The following is a 23,206-nucleotide window of genomic DNA, read 5'->3' as shown; positions in this document are numbered from 1 at the left end:
GTCGGTTACACAAATTGGCGAATAAATAGTTGAAAGTGGTTGTTAAATAAGCAAATCCATCATCCCCCATTTATCACAGCTTTCAAAACAACTGGGGGTATGCTTATTCTTGATTTTTTCTTTTCTTGAATACTCATAAAATCATAAATTTTGCTGAATTTTGAAAGTTACCTCATCTTCAGTATTTCACATTCTGTTTTAGCAATTATTATACGACTCTGGAAAATTCTACAAGACACTAATTATTAGTTGAAATGTTCAAGATTGTAATAGGACTTCCTGATGTTATATGTTGAATTGGAATTAAAAAACTATTTCCCATTTCTTTTTTTCTTTTTTTTGATACAAAATCCATATCTTATAATCCCTAATGATATTTTATTTTCATCCAGAGACATCTCCCGATTTTGGTTAATAGTTTCGCAACACTTACGAAATATGTTAATTGTTTTGTTAGTGTGCATAGCATCTGTGAAAATTCGTTAATAGATTTATTACAAAATTCAAAATAATATCAGATTCTTTGGCGTTTAATTCACAAGAAGATAATAGTTTTGGAAAAATAATCATGGAAATTGTTTTTTGCTCTATATAGATATGAATTTTTATCTTCGAGCTAATTTCTAACAATTTTCTCAAACCAAGCAAATGATGCACATTTCACCCACATAACCTATTCCACTCATAAATATCTGGGATTCTACATGCTGGCACTTTCGAATAGACTACAATGAGTAATAAAATTACTATTAAGAATAAATCACACAATTCGTAAAACAGTTTCTCTTCCATATGTTAAGAATTCAGTGGATTGTACCAGATATTGTATTGGAAATATTGTAGGGTTACTAGCTTAAAAGATGATCGTTTCAAATAAAATTCTTGTAACTGATACTAGTGATAATAATATTTCATATTCCCCCTGTTCTTTTTTTTTTTTTAGTTCACATTAAGCCTATAATACGCTACATATTGACTTTGTATCAGGAGGGAATCAAAATGGTAACAGCATGATTTTCAAACAAATATTCAAAAAAACTTATTTTTTCAACGTTATCTGCTATATTTTTCTTTATAATACAACAAAAATGATTATCAAATAAAAAAAAATAAACTAAAAGTTTTATTTCAGAGTCCTCAATGACTTTCGTATTCATATATGATCCAAATTTTGGGAAAACTGTAAAAAAAGCGTAAATAAGAAACGCAGAAAAAAATTTATTTGACACAGTTAGCCAATTAAACAAGGAACGTACAAACAGATTCGTGACAATAAATTACCATAAATGAATCATTCTCAGCTTCAACGTATATCTCTTAGACACCCGAGTTTCCCTATTTTTTCTTCCTCTTTCTGGGATATGTTACGGATTGGCGTGTGTTTATGCTGATATTGGCTAATAAAGTTTCCCAGGGAGCGATTTTTTTTTGCTCTTTTTGCCCGTTGTTCATTTCAAAAAAAAAATAATAGGAATTCTCGTCCTTTGCAGGATACTTTATTCTTTTTCCATCCATTTTTATCAAGTCAGTAATGCATGTAACCCACCTCTATATGATTGATTTTTTCTCTAACTGATTTCCTGTTGCTTGCCAGGTCCGTGTATCCCATATATTGTCTTGAATCTAATTATGTGAGTTGCTGTCATGTTGAGAGTCGTAAGTGCATACGCGGATTGCGGGTGGTTAGTAATCTGCTTTCATGCAATTAGCGAGACAAATTTTACGCAACTAGCTAAAACTTGATTGACGCCCAAAAAAAAATATAATCTTTTGAAATCTCCACAAGTTTCAGCCACCTGCAAATCTGGTCATAGCAAGATAATCAAAAGAGGGAAAAGCAGTAGAGGGGGATCATTCTTGATTATTGATATAAATTGGAAATATTTCTCTTACAATATCTCTTGGAATAAAGATTAATAATGGTGAGCACCAATATACAACAGAAGAAAGTCATTATTATTGGGGCAGGGATCTCAGGCTTGAAGGCTGCCAGTGACTTGTACCGAAATGGTGTTAAAGATATCTTGATTTTAGAAGCAAGAAATAGAATTGGTGGGAGGTTGCTCACACTCCGTACTCCAGAAGGAAATACCTATGATTTGGGAGCCAGTTGGTTCCACGACACATTATCTAATCCATTGTTCCAGAAATACGTCTTAAACCAGGACCATACAAAGATTCATTATGATGATATAAATACAGAAGTTTATGGTTATACAGAGAATTATGAAAATGATAACGATAGCCCAGATAAGGGATTCAAAGTTCCGCATTCTTGGGGATTAGAACTGGTGGTAGGTGAGATGGAGAAATTTATTGAACTGTCGATGGAGTTTAATGATTTAAATGTTGAAGACACAATATTGTTCAATACAGTCATTGAATATATTTATTCAAGAAGAAAAGTCCTCACAAGTGACCAAATTAAATATGCCCCTGAACTTCTTCGTATTTTGGAACTATGGCATGGCATAGATTGGAAAATGATGAGTAGTAAATATTCCCTATGCGAGAATGAGGGTCGTAATGCTTCAAACATGGATGGTTATTCTAAAATTTTGGAAGATATTTTGAACTCAATTCCAGACTCTGAAAATATCATTAAGACTGGTATTCAAGTTAAAGAAATTGCCAAAATTGACAACTACAGCAAGGTAAAGATCACTACAGTGAATGGGGAGTCAATAGTTGCTGACTATGTGATTGTAACAGTTCCTCAATCAATTCTTGCATTGCCAGACACTGACGCTGGCAGCATAGACTTTGTCCCGAAGTTGCCTCAATACATCTCTGAGCCTCTAAAAAAAATGCATTTCAATGCTTTAGGTAAAGTGGTTTTTGAGTTCAAGAGTACAAAAGATATATTTTGGAACACAGATATTGATAAGTTTACGGTATTGGCAAAACCAGATAAACTTTTCTCCAAGTTCGCCCAGGATCTTGATAATTGTAGAAAACAAAATCAAGGCGAGATATATAAACCAGATGATGAAACGAGCACCATTCCAATCGACCTTCATAGCAAATATTACAACTTCAAAGAAAATCCGCAAAATATCCCGAAATATTATGAACATCCAATCGTTTTTTTGAGCTACTATAATTCCAAAAAGCTCCCAAGTTTGGTGGCTTTGGTTCAATCACCAGTGACCAATTATATTGAAAGTGTGTCATTAGAGGAAGCTTGGGAGTTCCTTAAGCCGGCACTCTTCGTTCTTGCAAATAATCAAAATGACAAGCGCCATAGTTCCAAGTTTAAAACCCTTGCAGACTTGCCAATTCCAAAAAATATTTTCAAATCTAATTGGACTCGTGATCCATTTTCCAGAGGTTCTTATGCTGGCTGTGCCCCAGGTGATGATCCAACAGATTTGATCATTGGTTTGAGCAAAGGATTTGGTACCAATATTCGTTTCGCTGGGGAGCATACCATTTTTGAAGGTGCTGGATGTGCTCATGGTGCTTGGCTTAGTGGAAAACGAGAAGCAAATTATGTCTTGAATGAGCTTGGTGTTTTAAAAGAAGAAAGTATGTATATTGACGAAGACTAATGATTTTGAGGTCATCATAAGACTACGATTAATACGATTTCCCCCCTCTTTTATGCCTACTTAAAATCTGGATCTGACATTTGTTCTGATTGGTTTTATTGTCAAGTATAATAATATATTTGATAATTTATGTTCTTACTGCCACGTTTTTTCTCTCTCTTTTTATCTTCCTTGATGTTTTATAATGCCGTGTTTTATAATCTATATTCGTTTCCCTGTTTCTTTTTGTTATCCCTCTATCACGTCTCCCTCTTTTTTTTTTTTTTTTTTTTCGTGAAAGAAAAATGTCGTTATTGAATGTTATGTCATTTCTGTAAACGAATATAACCATTAGTCTATAGAGTTAGATCTTAAAACCCTGGTTTTGCATAGTGCTTGAAGTTCTAATGTTGAGAAATGTACTTCGTTGCCAAGTAAAGATGTCTGCTATAATCACATGCATTGATAGGATAAACTTACAATTTAGGAAAATGATGCCTAATAAAGCACCAATAATAATAATAAAGGCAGTGTGATATTCCAAAAATGTTTAGCTGACTATACAGAACAGGGCGCCCGGCATGGATCTCCCACCTCACAAGGTGCGGTTCTGCAGCAAACCATGTCGGAATACCCGGCTCTCACTGTCATGTAGCGAAAATTAAACGTAATGAAGTGTCTACTAAAAGAGAAACCTCCACTATCGAGATTGCCGGACATTACTGGATCTTTTTAAACTTGTTTTGTCACACAATTGGATAATATTGCATACTAGAAAAATGAGTGATCCGGTTGAACCTGGAAAGTGAGTAGTTTTTTTTTTTTTGTTGAATTACTTTTATTATTTCCAATAGGACATATGTGGCAATGTAGGTCATGATACGGATATGTTATGCTAACCACACATATAACTTAGAGAACTACAGGAAAAAACAGCAGGAGATTATCTATCGAATGCTCCACTACTCAAATTGAAGCTCTTGGAAGCATTAAAGAACGTTGACTGCCTGAAAGTTGATAATCTTTATTCCACTTATGATAACGTCGATAACCCTGCGATTGCTAATTTAAAATCTTTAGTACTTCACCTCGCAATTCAGGTCTCATCGTTCAAGCTTTTCGAGGAGCTATTGGCCAATAAGAGCTACAAACAATTCTTGAACTATCAGGATGAAAATGGTAACACCCCGTTGCACATAGCTTGTCAGTCTCAAAGGCATGATATCATCGAATTGCTCTTGAACCAACCATTGGTGAACGACACTATTTTGAATCACGAAAACCAGCAGCCAATCGACTTAATTAAAAACAACCCATCATTATTCAATTTCGTACAGTTACAAAGAGTAAAATATGTGGAAAAGGTGTCTACCGAGTTGAGAAAGGGTTTTACAAATAGAGATTTCAAAAAGTTGAACCAAATTTATTCGAATCCTCGTAACTTTGAATTGTTGGATATTAATGGATTGGACCCAGAGTCTGGTGACACTGTCTTGCACGAGTTTATCAAGAAGAAGGACGTTGAAATGGTACAATGGATCTTGAGTCATGGTGGTGACCCATTTAAAAGAGATAAAAGAGGTAAATTGCCGGTTGAAATCATCTCTAAACTTAAAGCATCTGGTCAGGCTGATCAATTGAAGAAGATTTTGAAGAAAGCTTCCAAGGAACAATCCGTCATAGATCCCGTCTCCAACACCCAAACAGTGTTGATCAACTCCAACGGCAGCATGGAACAAGCTCCAACTTTCAAAGGCTACTTGAAGAAATGGACTAATTTTGCCAGTGGTTACAAATTGAGATGGTTCATTTTGGACTCTCAGGGTATTTTGAGTTATTATAAAAACCAAGACGACATTAATTCTAACTGCAGGGGCTCTATCAATTTGAAAAATTGCAGATTACACCTCGATTCGAGTGAAAAATTGAAGTTCGAGATCTTGGGTGTCCATAATGCTAACATAAAGTGGCATTTGAAAGGTAACCATTCAGTGGAGACTAACAGATGGGTTTGGGCTATTCTGAATGCTATAAAATTCGCAAAAGATAGAGAAAAGGCAGCAAGAAAATTGAGCAACACCAAGAGTGTAGCTGAAGCTAATATCATCAGGAATAATACCGATGCTTCATCACTAATGGCTCCATCATTAATGGCACCATCAGAAATCACCTCCAGAAGTTCTCAATTGAATCAGAAGACTCCGTTTGAATACACTAAGGCTCCTGAAAGTCACTTATCTGCCTTACACGAAGGTAAAGGACATTCTAGAGTCCCTTCGAATACCCCAAGTATTATCAGCAGTAGACATACCAGAAGCTTCTCGGAGTTGAGTCAAATAAGCAGAAACAACAGCAAAGCAGGAACAAGGGATAACATATTGTCCCCTATCCAGGACTCTTATAGCACAGCTGATCATGAACTTGAAGATGATATTGAAGACAATGGATCCGAAGCAGGAGATTTGGAAGTTCTACAATTCAATGATGAATTAGAATCAATATCTGCAGATTCTGTGTCAATTTTTGAGAAAGATATTTCAAATTTGAAATTCATTGGACCTCATGGAAATGAAATCACCATTTTGCAAAAAGCTCTATTGGTAGAGATGAACTCTTTGAGTGAGTTGGTATCGGCATCTTTGGGTACTACTGCCGAGGGAGAAGAAAGAAGAAGCATTTTAGAGACTTCTGCTAATGCTTTACAAGCAGCCGTTGAAGACTACAGGCGATTGCTAACTTTGATTCACAAAAATAATTTCAAGATTGTCAAAAAATTGAACAATGAATTGAATGTTAATGGGTTATGGGAATCATCTATAAAAGAATTAGAAGAGGAAAATATCAAGAACGTGAAAAAGGTTGAACAATTTGAGCGTGAAAGAAGACAATTACGTAAAATCTTGCGCGAGAAGTTGATGCAAGCCGGCAATAGTGATCTTTCATCCCTTGACGAAAATGAGTTGGGGCTCAGAAGAATTATTAGTGATGCAGTACACGATGCTGAATCTGCCCAGGTGGAAAAAATTAAGAGTTTATCAAACAACGCACCAATAATTGCGGTCGATGATTCAAAACCTGAAGAAGAGACAACAACCAATATTCAGCCAGAAGTAAGCACAACTCCTAAAGCTTCCTCCAACCCTCCAGCTCTCAATAGTACTAATACTGAATCCAGTGAGTCAAGTAACTTTTCTCCACGTAAAAGTATTATGCTATCTGATAGTTTGCAAGATCAGAAATTGATGCAATTTGTTGAAGAGGAAGATACTGATTCTGATTCTGATGATGAATTCTTTGATTTTGATGATTTCGCAGAAGACGAGACTGAAAATCCATTTATCGATGAAACTTCGAACAACAAGGAGGTTGAAGACATCGCCGTTGCAAAACCACAAGCCGGCGGGGTGGCTGCTGATATCAAGCGTACAGAGACCGCTGATGAGACATTGACTGACCAAACTACTAAGGTAGAGGCGATTGTGGATGATAATGCTACTTACTATCCTACCCCAATTGAACTTAATACTGTTCAAGAAAAGAAAAATGAATTGTTATTAAAGGAAAAGACCTATAATGGTTACGAAGATCCAATAAGAACCAAACTTTCCAAGGATGAGGATGATAGACCAAAGATATCTCTTTGGGGTATTTTGAAGTCCATGATTGGTAAGGATATGACAAAGATTACTTTGCCTGTTTCTTTCAATGAATGTACCTCTCTTTTGCAGCGTGTGGCCGAAGGGGTTGAATACACTGAATTGATAGATAAGGCTGCGTCCATTGATGATTCAACTTTAAGATTATGTTATGTTGCTGCTTTTGGTTCTTCTGAATATGCCTCTACACTTATTAGAGTCGCCAAGCCTTTCAATCCATTATTGGGTGAAACGTTTGAATATGCTAGACCTGATAAAAATTTCAGATTTTTCGTTGAACAAGTTAGCCATCATCCTCCTATCAGTGCTGCCTTGGCAGAATCTCCAAAGTGGGATTATTACGGTGAAAGTGCGGTGAAGTCAAAATTCAATGGTAGATCCTTTGATATTAAGCCTTTGGGTAAATGGTATTTGCATTTGAGACCGGATAAATTTGTGAAAGACACCGCTGGTAATAAAATTGCTGATGAGGAAATCATCACCTGGAATAGAGTAACCAGTTCTGTCGTTGGTATTATCGTGGGTAATCCAGTTGTTGATAACTATGGTGAAATGAAAATTGTTAACCACACCACTGGTGATCATGTCACCTTGGAATTCAAGGCTAGAGGATGGAGAGCGTCGTCTGCATATGAAGTGAAGGGTACTGTTTACAACAAAAATGATGAACCATGTTACGCAATTAAGGGACACTGGGACTCCAAGATTTACTGCAGAAAATTAAACAAAGAAGGTGTTCCTGAATCAGATGATCCAAACGATAAGTTTTTGCTTTGGCAAGTGAACCCTAGACCAAAGAGACCATTCAATTTGACTTTGTTTTCTATTTCTTTGAACGCCTTACAACCTCATTTAAAGAACTGGCTTGCCCCTACAGATACCAGACTCAGACCTGATCAAAGAGCAATGGAGGATGGTAGATATGACGATGCTGCCGATGAAAAGAACAGAGTTGAAGAGAAGCAGAGAGCTGCGAGAAAAATGAGAGAAACTTCAGGAACCTCCTATAAAACAAAGTTTTTTGACAGAGATGTCCATCCTATCACCAAAGAAAACTACTGGAAGTATAATGGTACCTACTGGAAGAGAAGAGGTAAACATGATCTAGCAGATAGCGGTGATATATTCTGATTCGTGATATGTGATTTTGTGATTTTCTTGTTATTTATAGTCTTTTTTTTTTTTTTTTTTTCTATCCATGTATCATTTATATGATATCTTTTTTTTTTTCCTTTTATATTTTTCTTGTTATGCTTTTTATTAATACATTTTTAAACTTAAACACCTTTATGATAGACGTTAAAGTAAGTCGAGATCAATTTACAAGCCTAGGCAAGTGAGCCCTTAAATATTTCATAAACATCATGAGTGTCTTTTAATTCATGGATTATTAAATGTACAAAAGTAATTCAAAATATTGATTTATGCGGAATCTGGTTGAGCAGCGATCAAATCAATGGCCTGTTGGACACTTTTAATGGTATCAGCTTCTTCATCACCAACACTGATAGAAAATTCTTCTTCAAGAGCCATAACAACTTCAACAATATCCAAAGAATCAAGGTTCAAGTCCTTAGAGAAGTGAGCTTCAGCTGTGATTTTTGATTTGTCTTCGATCTATTAATAATAACAGTTAGTTTTCAAATCCAATTTTCTTGCCGAACCTCATATGAACTGTTTACGAAATATACCCAATAAGCATATAAAAAAAACAAACGAATAGAGAAAGAATAATATCATCATACCTTGTCGAAACCTTCCAACAATTCAATAACTCTTTCAGTAATGATTTCTTTGGTCAATTCTGGGGCGTGAGAGTACAATCTAACATTTTGTATAGGTTGAAATTGGGTCTTGAGTCTGTAGCTATTGATGAAAACAGCTGGAGAAGCCTTAGGGAGGGAAAATCTCAAGACAGGGGTTCTAATAGACTTGATAAGAGCGGAACGGAACATTATTATATCGATTATTGCTAGTGATTTGTACCATTTCTATGTCATATTCGGTGATACACTATTTACATTTCCGCGATTTTCATAGGCTGCAAAAAAACGAGGCCGGGTCACTTCACAGGAACGGTAAACTTTTGGTGATATTAAAAAAAATTTCAAGTGAGATGCAACCATTGATCGGTTAGTGGCATTAACAATAATAATAATAATAATAACACATAAAACAGGTCATGTTCCGCCTTGGATTCAAAAGTTTGCTCGCGAGTGCTCCTGTTGCTCGCTCAGGGTTCTTGAAGACAGTAAACTCAAACAATGTCTTACCATCGTCCCTTTTTAATAACACAGCTCCTTCATTATCTTCGATATTGAACACTAGTCAGAAGAGATTTGTCACCCTCAATCAACTAAAAAGAGGTGCTGTCAAGCCAGCAAAGAGAAAGGTTGACTACTCTCCACATTTGGACAATTCCCCAATCAGAAAAGGGGTTGTTGTAAGAGTTATGGTGTTGAAGCCAAAGAAGCCAAATTCGGCTCAAAGAAAGGCTGCCAGAGTTAGACTTACAAACGGGAAGTTTGTCACTGCTTATATTCCAGGGGAGGGTCACAATGCCCAAGAGCACAGTGTGGTTTTTGTTAGAGGTGGTAGATGTCAAGATCTTCCTGGTGTAAAGTACCATTTGGTGAGAGGTGGAATGGATCTTGCAGGTGTCGTGAATAGAGTTACTTCAAGAAGTAAATACGGTGTTAAGAAGCCTTCGAAGGATTGATTGATATCTAAAGTGAACTTGTATATATAATTTCAAGTAATGTGAACTATTTATGCTTTGAAATTTTCTACATTGTAGCGGATATTGATAATATTATAATGAGCATCTATTTCACTTTGAAAATAATTCTAGAAAAATAAAAATGAAAAATGGAGAGACAAACTAAGTTAACAAATAATACCCATGAGAAAATTAAAAATTAAACTCTATCAATATGATCGCAGAAGAGTAGAAACAGAAAGTGTAGACAAAAACAAAAAAAAAAGATAGCTGTAAGATAACAAAATCAAAACTCGTCAAAATTATCAGCAAGTTCGAGAACAAGCTTGGAAACTTCTTTACCCTTGGTAATAACCATAATGGATTCAACATCATTTTGTAACCCGATCCAGCTTGCCGGTTGGCTATCAGGTAAAGCATTAACCCAACTTTTATAAGCATCAAGCGTGCGTCCCTCAGGTGGACTCAAAGATTCACCTGTTTCAACCGTCATATCATTGGCGATTAAATTGTAATCAAATTCAAATGACTTCGCACTGAAGATAGTCTTAGTTAACTTATCCAAACTATCCTTATCATTATCGTCGTAAATTTTACCACCGTAACCAAGATTTCCTACTAAATATTGAATTTCGTCCCAAGGAATGGCTTCTGGAGAAATATTGACTCTTCCAGTAGAAACATTATCAATAACTCTATCGATTATATCCATACTGAATTGGAAATCAGTATTATTAAAATCATGATCAACACCCCAACCGATCGGAATGTATCTTGACCTTTCTTCGATAATTGAATGGTACCACGATAATAAAAAGAGCACATGCTTTCTCTCAACTGGGGTGTTTTTCACACTGATATCTGAAATACTGGTAATTGCCTCATTCAAAGAGCTCTTCAAGCCTTGAACTTTTTCAAATGTCATTAGGTAGGACCGTCTCAACAAGGTTGTTGGAATCACAGATGATAGATGACAAGTCAAAAATAATCTGAACTTTTTATTCAGCGCAAATGAGCCAATTTGTTTGGATAAGTATTCTAACCAAGATGGAGCCATTTGGGCGTTTTGGACAACTATCCAGTATCCTTCGGCAGTCGCCTTTTTAATTTCTTGGTTCAAAATATCAATTGCTTCTGAAGAGCCCATGGCGATAACAACCAATTTCATATCCCTAGAAGAGGCAACCGTCTCCACTTTAAACGTTGGATCCAAACCTTCGGAGCAGCTTAATATTATTGGAGTGGATGACTGGGTATAGTTGTTGATTACTTTTTCCAAGTTTTCAGTCTCAGTAGAATTATTAGAGCCAAATCCTATAGTTTGATTGGTAATGTCTGGAACAGAAGAGAGGAAAGAAGAAGAAGAAGAAGAAGAAGAAGAAGAAGAAGAAGAAGAAGAATTAGTGAGCTGATTGAATACTATTGATAACATAGTTTTCAAACCTAGTATTCTGTCTTTATCATCACCATTGACAGATTCAAAAATTTGGTCAAAACTCACTTGACTCAAATCATTAGCAAATTTATCTATTTTAGTTTTCGAAATATTTAGCAAATTAAAGCACTTCAATAGAGCCTTTTCATAATCGCCTTGGCCAACAGAGTTCAATAAGCTCTTAACAGCAAAGGAAGCATCATCACCAAACTTGGATTTTATGTAAACAAAATATAAACATAACCCTAAGGTACTTCTATCAAGCTCTTTTAAGCTTAAGGATATTCTCTGATAAACTTCCTTGTACAATTGATGAACGAAAAACTCAACTGCATCACCAGAGTCATTCGGAAGACATAAAATATGATTGAAAATATCGAGGAAATACTCCAAGGAGAACTGATAGAACCGGTTGACAGAGCTCAAAGAATTAAGAACAGCAAAAATTGCCGAAGAATGGGAAGCCAACGAAGTGTATTTATCCAGGATGTTTTCGATAGTGCTCATAACATTATCACTTTCTTTCATTTTGATTTCAATTTCGTTCGATTCGGTTTTGATATTTTCTAAAGTGGCCACGAGTTCATCGTTATCTAAAATACTGCCGGTGGTGACCCCTAAAGAGGTCAACAAATCCTCTTCAAGTTTCCGTAAATGAGCCTTGTACTCATCATTCATCTTTATCAAATTTTGCCTCTTTTCTTCCACCTCAGGTTCTTTTTTCAAAAGGGTTAAGTTCAAGACCTTGCTCTCTAAACTACTTTTTGTAGTGGTGAAATTAACAATAGTAGATCTTCCAGAAATGTGAGATGGAATTTGCACTTGAGGGTTCCTGGTATGTAAATATAGTTTGAAATCTGGCGAGCAATCAATTTCCTGAGAGCCCAACTTCAATAACAGTCTACCACCAGTATTTGTGAATTCCCGTTTTAAAATACCACTAATAACAGGATCCAAATATTCTGCATCCTCAATGAGAATTGATGTTCCGAATCTCAACGCATGCTCAATTTGTTTAACAAACCCTTTGTCCAAGAAACTTGTAATGATCAATTTCTTAGGAGCAATAATATTAGAGATAACTTGGACGATTTGGCCTGATGGATCAATGATGAAAGGATATTTATTGCTGTTCTTGATTATTACCATATTCTGTGTCAACAATTCGTCACTAGAGAGACCCTTCTTTTGCCAGGAAAGAACTTCGCCTGGAGTCGAGAGGAAATCACTGATGATGAGATTTTTATCAAACACAATTCCTTTATCATTCAAAGTTTCTTTCCACACTCTCAACACATGATTTCTGGTTTTCTGATCATAATAACCCATATAACTCAAGAACGCTGCGGAAATCATACAGTTTCCCAGCAAATGTAAGCGCTCACGAGTAAAACTGACTTTCGACCACCGTTCCCTTTCCTGAACCAAACTATCCATTAATGCCAAACTTCGTCCCACTTTCTTTTCCACCGAAGACATTTCAGTCTTGATATTTTCAATTTCCCTGATAAGAGAACTATAGCCGTCCTTATACTGACCAATCTTTAACTCAAGTTCTTGAAGCATTTGACCAATAGCTAACAATTTGGCTTTATTTTCCTTTTCTGACTCCTCGAGCCCCAACACTTCATTTCTCAATGGCTCAACCTGATCCAACACATGGGAGTACTTAACCTGAGCTTCAATCCATGCCAACAATGGGCCACAAGCTTTACTAGCTCGTGTAACCGAATTGACATTGAAGTTTGCATGAGAGAAATATGTGTTTTGAAGGTATTGTCTAAGATCTGGAGTGATATTGTTTTCAAAGTTCAAAATGCTCAACACAAAATCATCACGACGAGTTATTGTCTGGATTTCCTTCCATGTGGTCTTTCTACCAAAACCTAACAATGCACAAACACATTCAAGAGTCATTTTCACTGCGTCTGGGGGATTATTCATCGATCTAAGTTCACTCAAGTTTTGTTTCTTAATATTTTTCACATTCTGAGCAGCAGCCTCAATAATTGGGATCATGGTTTCCATATTCTCATTCACAATGGTTGTACGCTCGGAAATTTCTATTTCTTGAATCTTTAATGCTTCCTTGACTTGTATAGAAGCCTCTTGTTTTCTTTCAGCCTCATTTTGATCCACCAACATCTTGTCCAACATTGCTTTCGCTTCAATGTCCTTGGCCTTTAGTTGCTGCTGTTTAATAGAAAGAGTGTCTTTCAAATCTTTCACCTGAATCACGGTATCTCTGAATTTATCAAGGCCTACATTGATATGTCTTTGGTGGCCTTCCAATTCTGATTCCTTTTCACGGTATAATTTAAGGAAGTTTTCCAAAAGATCAACAAAATTGGCAGGAACTCTCTTAGGAGAATCATTACTGGTTTCGCCAAAATGAAATCTGTGGATATCGATTAACGCCAGCATTGCACTATTCCTATCATCAAAAGACACCGAGCCAAGCATTTCGGAAGCGACTTCAAACAAAGTATCGTTCGACCAATCACCCATCCAGTTAACCACGCATCTATTCAACAATGCAGGCGATGAAAGAATTTGCGGACCGTTGGAGTCATCGGGGGAATTGATCGTGAAAATAACGTGCAAGTTCTGAGATATTTGTTGAGTGAACCACTTATATAGTTCTTCTTCGGTATCCAAGAGAAGTCCAAGTTGCTGGGTTTGTTCCATACAAATAGACATCAAGTCACTGAATTCATTGCCGCTGAAGAGAGAAGGGATTTCAGAATTTGCTAAAAGGGTGTTCATTCTTTCAATAAATGATGATTCAAGAATGTTAGATTCATCAATGATAAAGCATATCTTTTCACCAAGGGCACCAGCACGTCTAAGGATTCCTCGTAAAGTGGCATCAAAGTCTTGCAAAGAAAAGTTTCTGTGCACTGCTAATTGAACCACCTGAATACCATTCACCCAAGCAACAAATCTAGAAAGGGTTGTTTTCCCGCTTGTAGAATCACCCACCAAAATTAGATGACCTTGTGGTAAAGAAAGCACACGATCTAATCGAGCAATATAATCTAAACAATCTTGATACAATACTAGTTTGGTGTCTAGCACTTCATTGCTGAAAACCTTCAAACGTTCATTAACAAACGACCGAAATTCGTTGATTTCCACCGGAGAATACGATGTCGATAACCACTTGGAATATAAGATCGGTTGCTTGAAAATATAGGCGCCGTCACAAGTTTCAAACGATTTAGCGATATTTTCTTTCAAAACATTCAAAATCCATTCCTTAACCTCGGAACTAGACATCCGATCGCTGAAAAGTCTCAAAGATTCATTGACAAACAATCTTAAGAAATCATTGAGGGTCATTTCCTCATTGTCAGAGTTGTGTTCGACTCCGAAGAAAATAGATCTCATAAGTCTCGTCAAATCTCTAGGTGATAACACATCAATTTTTGTTCTCAATTGATAATAAATATCGATCATCATATCAACGATATTCATGGTGAATGGATAAATAATTTGTTGACGACTGAAAACTTGTTGAGCAAAAGATCTATAAATCGTTCTCAAACTCTCACCGCTAGGATAATCCACAAAAATGATTGGACAAAGGCTCAAAAATCTCGTAGAAAGCTGATGACGGCCTTGATCGGTAGACGGATTACAGGCGGCGACAAACTTGACATTTTCCAATTTCACAAACACGTTTTCCTTAGAGTAAAACCCACCACTTTGAACTAACTCCCGCAAGAAACAAATAATCGGCTGCGATCCAAAATCATCTAATGAAGGTAAATTGATTTCGTCAATAAAGCACACGACTTCCTTGTTGGATTTTGGCTTTAAACTCACGCCGGAGCTGGTACGCGAATACATGCAATATTGGTGTAACGCAGATAACAAATCATCGACAACACTCTTACCACTAAAATTGATACTGATCAACTCTCTATTTGAAGCTCTCAAACAATCCAAAACCGTCATGGTTTTCCCGGAACCTGGAGGCCCACACAAAATCAAGAATTTGTTTTGTTCAAGGAAGATGTTGATGAAACTTTCCAATCTAACAGTGTCAACGGTTGGGATTATCAATTGTTCATTGACGTCCAGATATTCAAGATCTGCCACAGGAACCAATGAAGACCATTTAGTCCAAGAAATATCAGGAAGCAGAATGGTTTCATTCAATAATGTCAATCCATCGACTATATCGAATTGTTGGCAAATAAATGAATTGAACTTCTCTTGATCTTCAGTTTGACAGTCAGAACAAAATGACCAATATATCGAGAAAATCAAAGCCTTGAGAGCATAGGTCTTGATATTATCATTATCAAAAAGACTATCATTTTCCTGATAGGTGGTGGCAAGTTTCTTATATAAAGAACAGTAAATTGATACCATCATATCTATCTTCTCTTTGACAATAAACTTGAAAATGTGCTTCAATTCTGAACTGTGTTTTATGATAATGTCAAGGATGTCAGATTCGCTGTTCAAAAGAGTTTTCTGGATACAATTACTGAAAAACTTTCTCAAAAACACCAGTTTATCAACAGATTCACCAGAAGCAAAGTCAGAAGCTTCGAATTTTTTCACGTACATTGACAAGACTTCACGAGCGCTGATCAATGAGTCAGAAAACCATACCATACCACATCTACTGACGGTTGCTGGGGTAGCATGTTTCAAAGAATCGGTTTCAAATATGATTCTGACACTATCAGGGAGCGAAATATGTTCACCATTTGGAAGGGTGAACACCTTATTATCATCGAGCAAACTGTTCAAGTTTTCCACCCATTCAGGATCCACATCACCATCGAAAATGATCCAGATTCTTTTTGATAATTCGCCACGAAGATTGGCAACGATTTTTCTCAATAAGCTAGTGAAAATCCCGTCTTTGAACTCTCTGGTGGTGACATCCAATGTACCATAAAGAATGTCTTTTGAAATTTTTGGGTTAATCACGTATGAAAGGGTTTCCACACCATCAAATTTTTGTAAAGCTTTCAATAACACATTTCTCGCAGTGGTCTTACCACACCCTGAGCTTCCCACCATCATAGTACCATGATGGTTTGTGGATAATTCATGTAATTGCAATACTTTTTGAAGGAATTCTGGATTAGCCGAAAGGTTTTCCTCGACGATAACTTTTTCAATGTACGACACCAATTCATGATGGGATTTCTGCTCAAGATTGCCACCAAATATGCTTTCGGTTAGATCTTTGAAAATCATGGAATCTGATTGTACGAGTTTGGGGGCAATGGAGGTATGAATACCTTGATAAATAAGGTGATTTTCGTCGGCGGTTAAGTTTTGTCTTCTAAGTTTACCGCAATAGTTGATGGTTGATTTAATCGCTCTTAACCCAAAGTCATAATGGATTTGTTTTGTAAGTTTTAATTGAAGTCCATTGAATAACTGAATAACTTTCTTGGCAATCTCTTTGGCGTTCTTGAAACCTTGTGAGAATAAAATGACCTCGGTAATTGCCTCCTTGTCGGTCTTGCTGACAGAAAAACTTCTGAACAATTTTTTCAAGTTCTCAGGCAATGTAGATCTACCAGCATAAGTTGGGTTCATGGTGATGAAAATCGAGGTGTTTCTGTTCAACTTGGTGGTGGTACCCAAAAGATCAACGGTAGTATCTTTGCGACTGAGACCCAATTCAATTTTTTCGATCTGAGAAGAAACTGCACTAAGCATTTGTGAATCGAGTCTATTAAATTCATCGAAGCAAACAGAAGCCCCCACTTGACAAATACCCAATAAAATCCTGCTAATGGCGGAAAAATCAAATGACTCGTCACAGTTGAAAACTAAGACGGGTCTACCAAGCGCTTTAGCAAACTCCTTCACCGATTCAGTTTTACCAGTACCAGCAGGCCCAAAAGAGCAACCGCCTTTCTTGCAAGCTAGGGTTTCGTTGTAGCTGATAAAAGAACCTTCAATGATATTATTTTTCACCAAGCTCGGAGTTAGCCCTTGATATTCGAAACCATAATGATAAATGGAATCAATAAGCTTGATAGAGATTTTCTCAAAATGGTCAGAGGAGGTCTTATTCAAATAGTACTTCATCTTAGACTTCCAAATGAAACTGGTTAACGAATTCACATTCTGGGTTTGTAATTTAACAATTACATTGTACTCGTAAACAACTTCAATTATAAGGATCTCAAGTTTTTGACGATCTACGGTGCTGAGATTTTCCATGACAGCAGAAGACACCAAAGTTAAAAGCACATCAAAGCTTTCTTTTAATTCTGTAAAGTCGCCAGATTTGATGGCCTCTTCAACCACTTTGGTCCAACAAATTTGTAATGCAAGCAACAAAGCCTGACAAGGATAAAGGCGTACCCAGGCTAAAAATGAATCTAATTTGAGTTCTCCAGATTTGATAAGTTCGATCAAATCTCCAACCGCTTGCTCAACGTATAATGCCAAGGATTGCTTGAGTTGGAATTCAAGTTCCTTCAACCATTCCACGAGGGAAGAGTAGTTTCCAACTACCACCGGCTCGAGCAATTTAACCACTTCCTGTTCTTTCGAGAACACCGCAGTAATAGCATCGCCATCATAATCGATACCGTGGATATTGCCATACACTTTATTCAAATAGTTCCCAATGAACTTTGGATCATCGGAATTACCAATGATATTTAATAAATCATCATTGCCAATGAAATAAAACCGAGGGAAGAATTCTCGTTGTTTTTCCAAATAATCGCCCAAGGCTTTTCTGATTCTCGCCAAAATTTCCAAGTTTCTTTCCATGGTCGATTGGATTTCCTCAATTTCTATAACATCAATAACAAAAGGTGACTTATAAATCACTTTCAAGAGCCTGAAAAACTCCACTGTGATATTTTGAAATCTTGACGATTCGATAGGAAGTAAACGCTTAATATCCTTATTTTCTCCAAATACACCATCCAAGTAAACCCATTGTCTTTGAACATCGATCCAAATATCCAATAACACGTACAATTTGTTTAATTTGTTTTCCCAAGAATTAGCTTCTTGCTCAAAAATCAGGAAAAACGCAGAATGGTGCATCGCCGCCAACAAATCAATATCTTCACTGCATTGCTTGAACAACGCGTCCCAGCCTCTAACGAGACGACATTTGGTTTGATAATTGAACAAATCCAATGTCACACTACCCCAATTATCTTTAACTTTGGTGAGGAAATCTTCTAAAATCTTTTCACCGTTGGCTTTAGCTATCAACTCCTTGATTATTGCCTCATTGAGTTGCAAATGCAAATCCCAAACGTCTCCCAAAGTCATCACCTGGAGAGGAACAAAGTCCATGGACATGGTGGTAAATAGTTCCTTCCAATGGCGTTCCTTCAACGCTTCTGATTTCAAGTCTGACAATAACGGGTTCACCTTTATTAACAATTTGAATTGATTCTGGAGTTGTTCAAAGGCAGAGTATTGCCGAACTTTGCTTGGCATCGATCTGGCAGAAGCCAATAATTCATCTAATTGGTGCCTAACGGTTCTTGGAGAAACCTCGGTCCATATAGTGCGTCTAATGTCTTGCAAAGAATTATATAAGATTTCAATGGAGCTCCAAACCGATTTGAAATCAGCCACTTCTTCCGGCAAACCGTTCAAGTTTTCATTCAAGGACATCGGTAACACCAATATTTTCGCGGCTTGCTCCAATAACGATTTTTGATTCTGTAAATTGTCAAGTCTTTGTTCAAAACTTCTCAATAGATTAAGAGCAGCAGATGGCACCAAAGACCCAGAAACCGGTTTTTTATCGCTCCAGTCATCTTTAAATGTGCTTATCTGACCCTCAACTCTCGCAAACTCACCTTCAAACCGCTTGACAATAACATGGTTTTCGACTTCAATTTGTGATAACCTTTTAGTCAAAATTTTGTTCAAGGCATCATAATCATTCTCAACTTGTTCGGTATGTAACCAGTCAGAGGGGAATGCAAATCGATTTTTCACCAAAAGGTTTTGCCCGGTTCTGAATAACTCTAATTTTTTCCCCCAGCTTTCCAAACAATCATTGTATTTGTGAACGTTGGCAATCAATTGAATAGTTTCTTTAGTGGAAGAAACATTAATACTGGTTTCCTCAAGGAATTTTCTGGAAGAGCCAAGTTCCGAACCCATTTCTTTCATGGAATTAGCCAAAATTTCCGAGAAGCTCAAAAGCACGTCCTTCTGCCAGTTATCGTATTTGGAATTCACCCGAAGTTGGGTTTGTTCATATTCGAATAATAAAGGTCCAATTTTCTTGCTGGTGTCCACAGTATCAAACACCCTTCTGGACTGACGAATGTCATTTAGCACCTGGATCCAAAGACTGATATCTTTTTGCAAGTTTTTATAAAGGTCTTCTGGTCTCAAGTCCCATAATGATTGGAAGTTATACCATTCATTGGCATACACTTCACATTTTGTGAATTCCTCACTTATCAATTTGAGCACCGTGGAGATCTCAGTTTCCGCAGAAAATTCCAAACTGGAAAACTCTAATGATGAGCAAATGCTAAGCTCTGAATCTGATGATGCACCATTGTCGGAATAAAGAATATCAAAATTCTGATGGGTGATTTTCTTTTGCTTTCTAGCCACGTTCACCAATTCCTGAATAGAATTCATCCAGGCTTGCTTTGAATATTCAATCGCCGGAGTGATATAGATCGTCAAATTCTTTAAAATGATTTCGTGCTTTGTTTCCGGTAAAAACTCATGCAAGTTCAGTTGGTTTATACTGTTAAGTTTATCGATTAATCGTTTTCTCAAGATTTCTTCAATTTTTCTATTGATATTGGTGACAAGAATCGTGACTTTACCATAATTTTCCAAGATGATTTTATTGATGATTTTCTGGATCTCCTCTACTCTAGATTGGAACGGTTTATACCCATATTCACAGTCCAATAACTCAAGCAATAATCCCGAAATTTTGAGCATGTAGTTTTCTACCCCTATAATATCACTTTGGAATTTTTCTAACGAGCTTTCAAACACGCTGACCAATTTTAATGACTTGTTTTCGATCAAATCATCTTCCAGGGTTTCAGCACCGCTAATAGACACAGAACTGTAGCTTGAAGATACTCGTTTGCCCTTTTGACTGGCTTGTCTGATCTTGGTATTCATTTTTTGGTAATCATATGCCTTGACCAAGTCATCCCAAGTGATATTGAGACATTCTTTCAAAAGTTCAAAAAGCTGCTTTTTTTCATCAATCAATAATACCCTAAGGTCTTTGAGTTGATCAAACCGTTTCAACAGCTTATGCAAATTCTTGATGGCTTCGGTTAACGAAATCACAAATGGATAGATTCTTCTGACGGTTCTGGATATGGAAATCACTTGGTGAGGAACTTGGAAATTTTGGTAGCATAAATTCCGCACTTCTTTGAACAACAATATCCAATCAGGATCGAAATTCACCAATAATTCATACTCGTCATCATTTTTTTTCAACATTTTGAGCACAGGGTTGCTGACCGCCGAGGAGATTTTTGTGAATGAAGTCTCCCGCAACCAAGTATCATAAATATTATCGACATTCAATTTTTTCTTAAACACTAATGCTTCGCTGTGAATTTTCTGGCCGTCGCCGTATTCGTTCCAATTTGGTCCCAAAATGAGTTGCAAACGTTCGAGAAGAGAATTCAATTTTGATTCGATTTGCCGGGCCCAGATAATCACCGACGAGATGTTTTGGATATCTTTCTTGGCGAATAACGCTCTAGACTCATTTTGCTTCAAGAAATGGTTTTGCAAATTGGCAAGATCCCGTCTGGCAATCCCCAACAATTTATCTTGGTACTCTTCAACAGACGCATTTATCGAGGGCTTAGTTAATAAGAAGCTGAACTTTTTGAAAATAGAATAAATCTCGGTGAAAGTCTTGGATTTGGAAATGATTTCTCTAAGCATAATGGTCACGGTATTTTCCACTTTCTCAATTCTCGTGTTGTATAATTTCTCCGCAACGTCCCATTTTTTCTTACCTTCGATACTGGTATCAGAAATGTTGATTACTCTCACTGCTTCATAAGCGAATTCCATTTCGGCGATCGGATCCTGTTCACTGAGTTTATGGACCACCAGCATGGACGATTGGAGGAAAAAATCTTTGTTGGTATTTGCTGGATTGATAATATTAGATAACGCAAGGATCATCTCGTTATGCTCGACTCTAAAATCGTACAAGTACCCTAATCTTTCTCTGAAGGCCACGGTGTGCGAGTTGATTTTGATGAAAATGAATTTCTCCGATCGCTTTCTCAACAATTCTCTAGCGAGATTAGTGAATTCTTTAATTTGTTTATCAAACAACGTGAAAACCGAGTTGATTTCGTCGATTTTTTGTAAGAATGCCTCGTACGGTAAATCCATGACCCTCACTTGGGCCCCAGAAAGTAACTGTTTCACTTTCTTATCAACTTCGAACGAAACGGATTCCACTAATTTCAACGCCCGGCTAATAGGATACGAAGTGACTCTTAATTTCTTCATATGGTTCATTATCAACACAATTGCTTCTTCGACTTTTTTAAATGTGGAAGCCGATAATAACTCTTCAATTGGCAAATCCTTTAATAATTGGTTATATTGGTTAGCGGTGGCCAAGGCCTCTTTCAACCCGGTATCCGACAACAAGCTGACGGTGGCGTAAAATCGTTTAGCATTTCTCAATACATTTAAGGTTGTCTGGATTTCTTTAGAATTTAGTTGATCTTGGATCGATAATAATGCTGATTCCATAGAAGACCAAAAGTTGATTTCGTCCACCACGTTCCCATCAATAGTGTCTTTCGCCAACCTCGAGGTATCTTGGGCGGCTTTAACCCACTCGTTGACAATATTTTGTAATTTATTCAAGAACACCGAGTCCGATAACAATTCATTGGGCAAGAATTCCACGGGATCTTTGGTTCCGCCAGCGGCAATGGATTGTTCCACCGCTAACTTGATGGCCGGATGCACTGATAATACTAAATCGGGAACATGAACCGATTGTAAAATATGTTGTAACGACAATGCTAATTCTCCGAACTTCTTTTTGGTATTAATGATGGCGTTATTGTTTTCTTCTTCTGATGGTTTGTCATACTCTGTATCTTTGTAAGTCGTGGTACTGTTGTTGTTGTTGTTTACTTGCACTAGGGCCTCGAAGTAAGGGGATATCCCTAAACTAACCAAAGTTTTCAACATTTCGTATGATCTACGGTTATCTTTAGAAGCCGAATTATTCTCTTGGCCGACATTATCATCATCATCATCAGAGGAGGAGGAGGACAACGATGTTGGCAGGTAGAGTTGTCTGGGGAGATTGATGACCTGTATTTGTTGGTCTAAAGACGCAGATCCCAGAATCGCTCCTCGTTCTTTGATCAATACAATTGTCGAAACACTATTCTCAACAAGAGATAACTGGGACATCAACGTGAATGAATCTTTTTGGGACAGATCAGAAGAGTCTTGAACGTCGGTGGTGGTGCTGGTCTTGACAATAAAAATCGTCGATGCCACGGTCGACGTCAAGAATTCGTGGAAAATCGCTTTTGATTGGTGATTATTGAAGTATATGGCATCATTTATAGTTGCTGATTGGAATAATTTCGCCAAATTGAAGGCAAAAGTCAGTAATCTTTCTAACAGTGTGGAAAGATTGACATTGTCACTGATTCTCTGTTCAGAATTGGAGGCGATGGTTTGGGTATTGTGGTTGAATGCTTTGAAGACCATGCCTGAATAATCTGACAGCAGTGATCAGCATATATATATATATATATTTATATGTATATATATCTATTAGAATGTCTAATATATAGTGTCTCTTATATTATCCTTACATTTAATAGATGGTATTGATGTTTTTTCT

The 23,206-nt window shown here is 36.9% G+C and overlaps 5 protein-coding genes across 5 annotated transcripts; 3 read left to right on the top strand and 2 right to left on the bottom strand. All coding sequences in view use genetic code 12, as the record gives it.

The window, feature by feature from the left end:
* Positions 1 to 1,919: 1,919 nt before the first annotated feature.
* FMS1 (polyamine oxidase) lies at positions 1,920 to 3,551 on the top strand (the record flags this gene model as incomplete). The annotated part of the gene is made up of 1 exon (XM_064998891.1): positions 1,920 to 3,551. One exon carries the CDS (start codon positions 1,920 to 1,922, stop codon positions 3,549 to 3,551), a length of 1,632 nt encoding a protein of 543 aa, XP_064854963.1.
* A 758-nt stretch (positions 3,552 to 4,309) lies between these two features.
* DASC09_052910 (oxysterol-binding protein related protein) lies at positions 4,310 to 8,317 on the top strand (the record flags this gene model as incomplete). Its single annotated transcript, XM_064998890.1, has 2 exons — positions 4,310 to 4,335; positions 4,447 to 8,317. 2 exons carry the CDS (start codon positions 4,310 to 4,312, stop codon positions 8,315 to 8,317), a joined length of 3,897 nt encoding a protein of 1,298 aa, XP_064854962.1.
* Positions 8,318 to 8,608: 291 nt separating this feature from the next.
* Positions 8,609 to 9,141, bottom strand: DASC09_052900 (uncharacterized protein; the record flags this gene model as incomplete). Its single annotated transcript, XM_064998889.1, has 2 exons — positions 8,609 to 8,803; positions 8,932 to 9,141. 2 exons carry the CDS (start codon positions 9,139 to 9,141, stop codon positions 8,609 to 8,611), a joined length of 405 nt encoding a protein of 134 aa, XP_064854961.1.
* Positions 9,142 to 9,368: 227 nt separating this feature from the next.
* MRPS12 (mitochondrial 37S ribosomal protein uS12m MRPS12) lies at positions 9,369 to 9,905 on the top strand (the record flags this gene model as incomplete). The annotated part of the gene is made up of 1 exon (XM_064998888.1): positions 9,369 to 9,905. One exon carries the CDS (start codon positions 9,369 to 9,371, stop codon positions 9,903 to 9,905), a length of 537 nt encoding a protein of 178 aa, XP_064854960.1.
* Positions 9,906 to 10,191: 286 nt separating this feature from the next.
* On the bottom strand, positions 10,192 to 23,070 carry DYN1 (dynein heavy chain; the record flags this gene model as incomplete). The annotated part of the gene is made up of 1 exon (XM_064998887.1): positions 10,192 to 23,070. One exon carries the CDS (start codon positions 23,068 to 23,070, stop codon positions 10,192 to 10,194), a length of 12,879 nt encoding a protein of 4,292 aa, XP_064854959.1.
* Between the last annotated feature and the right edge of the window lie 136 nt (positions 23,071 to 23,206).

This window comes from Saccharomycopsis crataegensis, assembly GCF_037102585.1.
Source record: "Saccharomycopsis crataegensis DNA, jcf7180000000087, whole genome shotgun sequence".
Taxonomy (NCBI): Eukaryota; Fungi; Ascomycota; class Saccharomycetes; order Ascoideales; family Saccharomycopsidaceae; genus Saccharomycopsis; species Saccharomycopsis crataegensis.
This window is presented reverse-complemented; position numbering and strand designations above follow the sequence as displayed.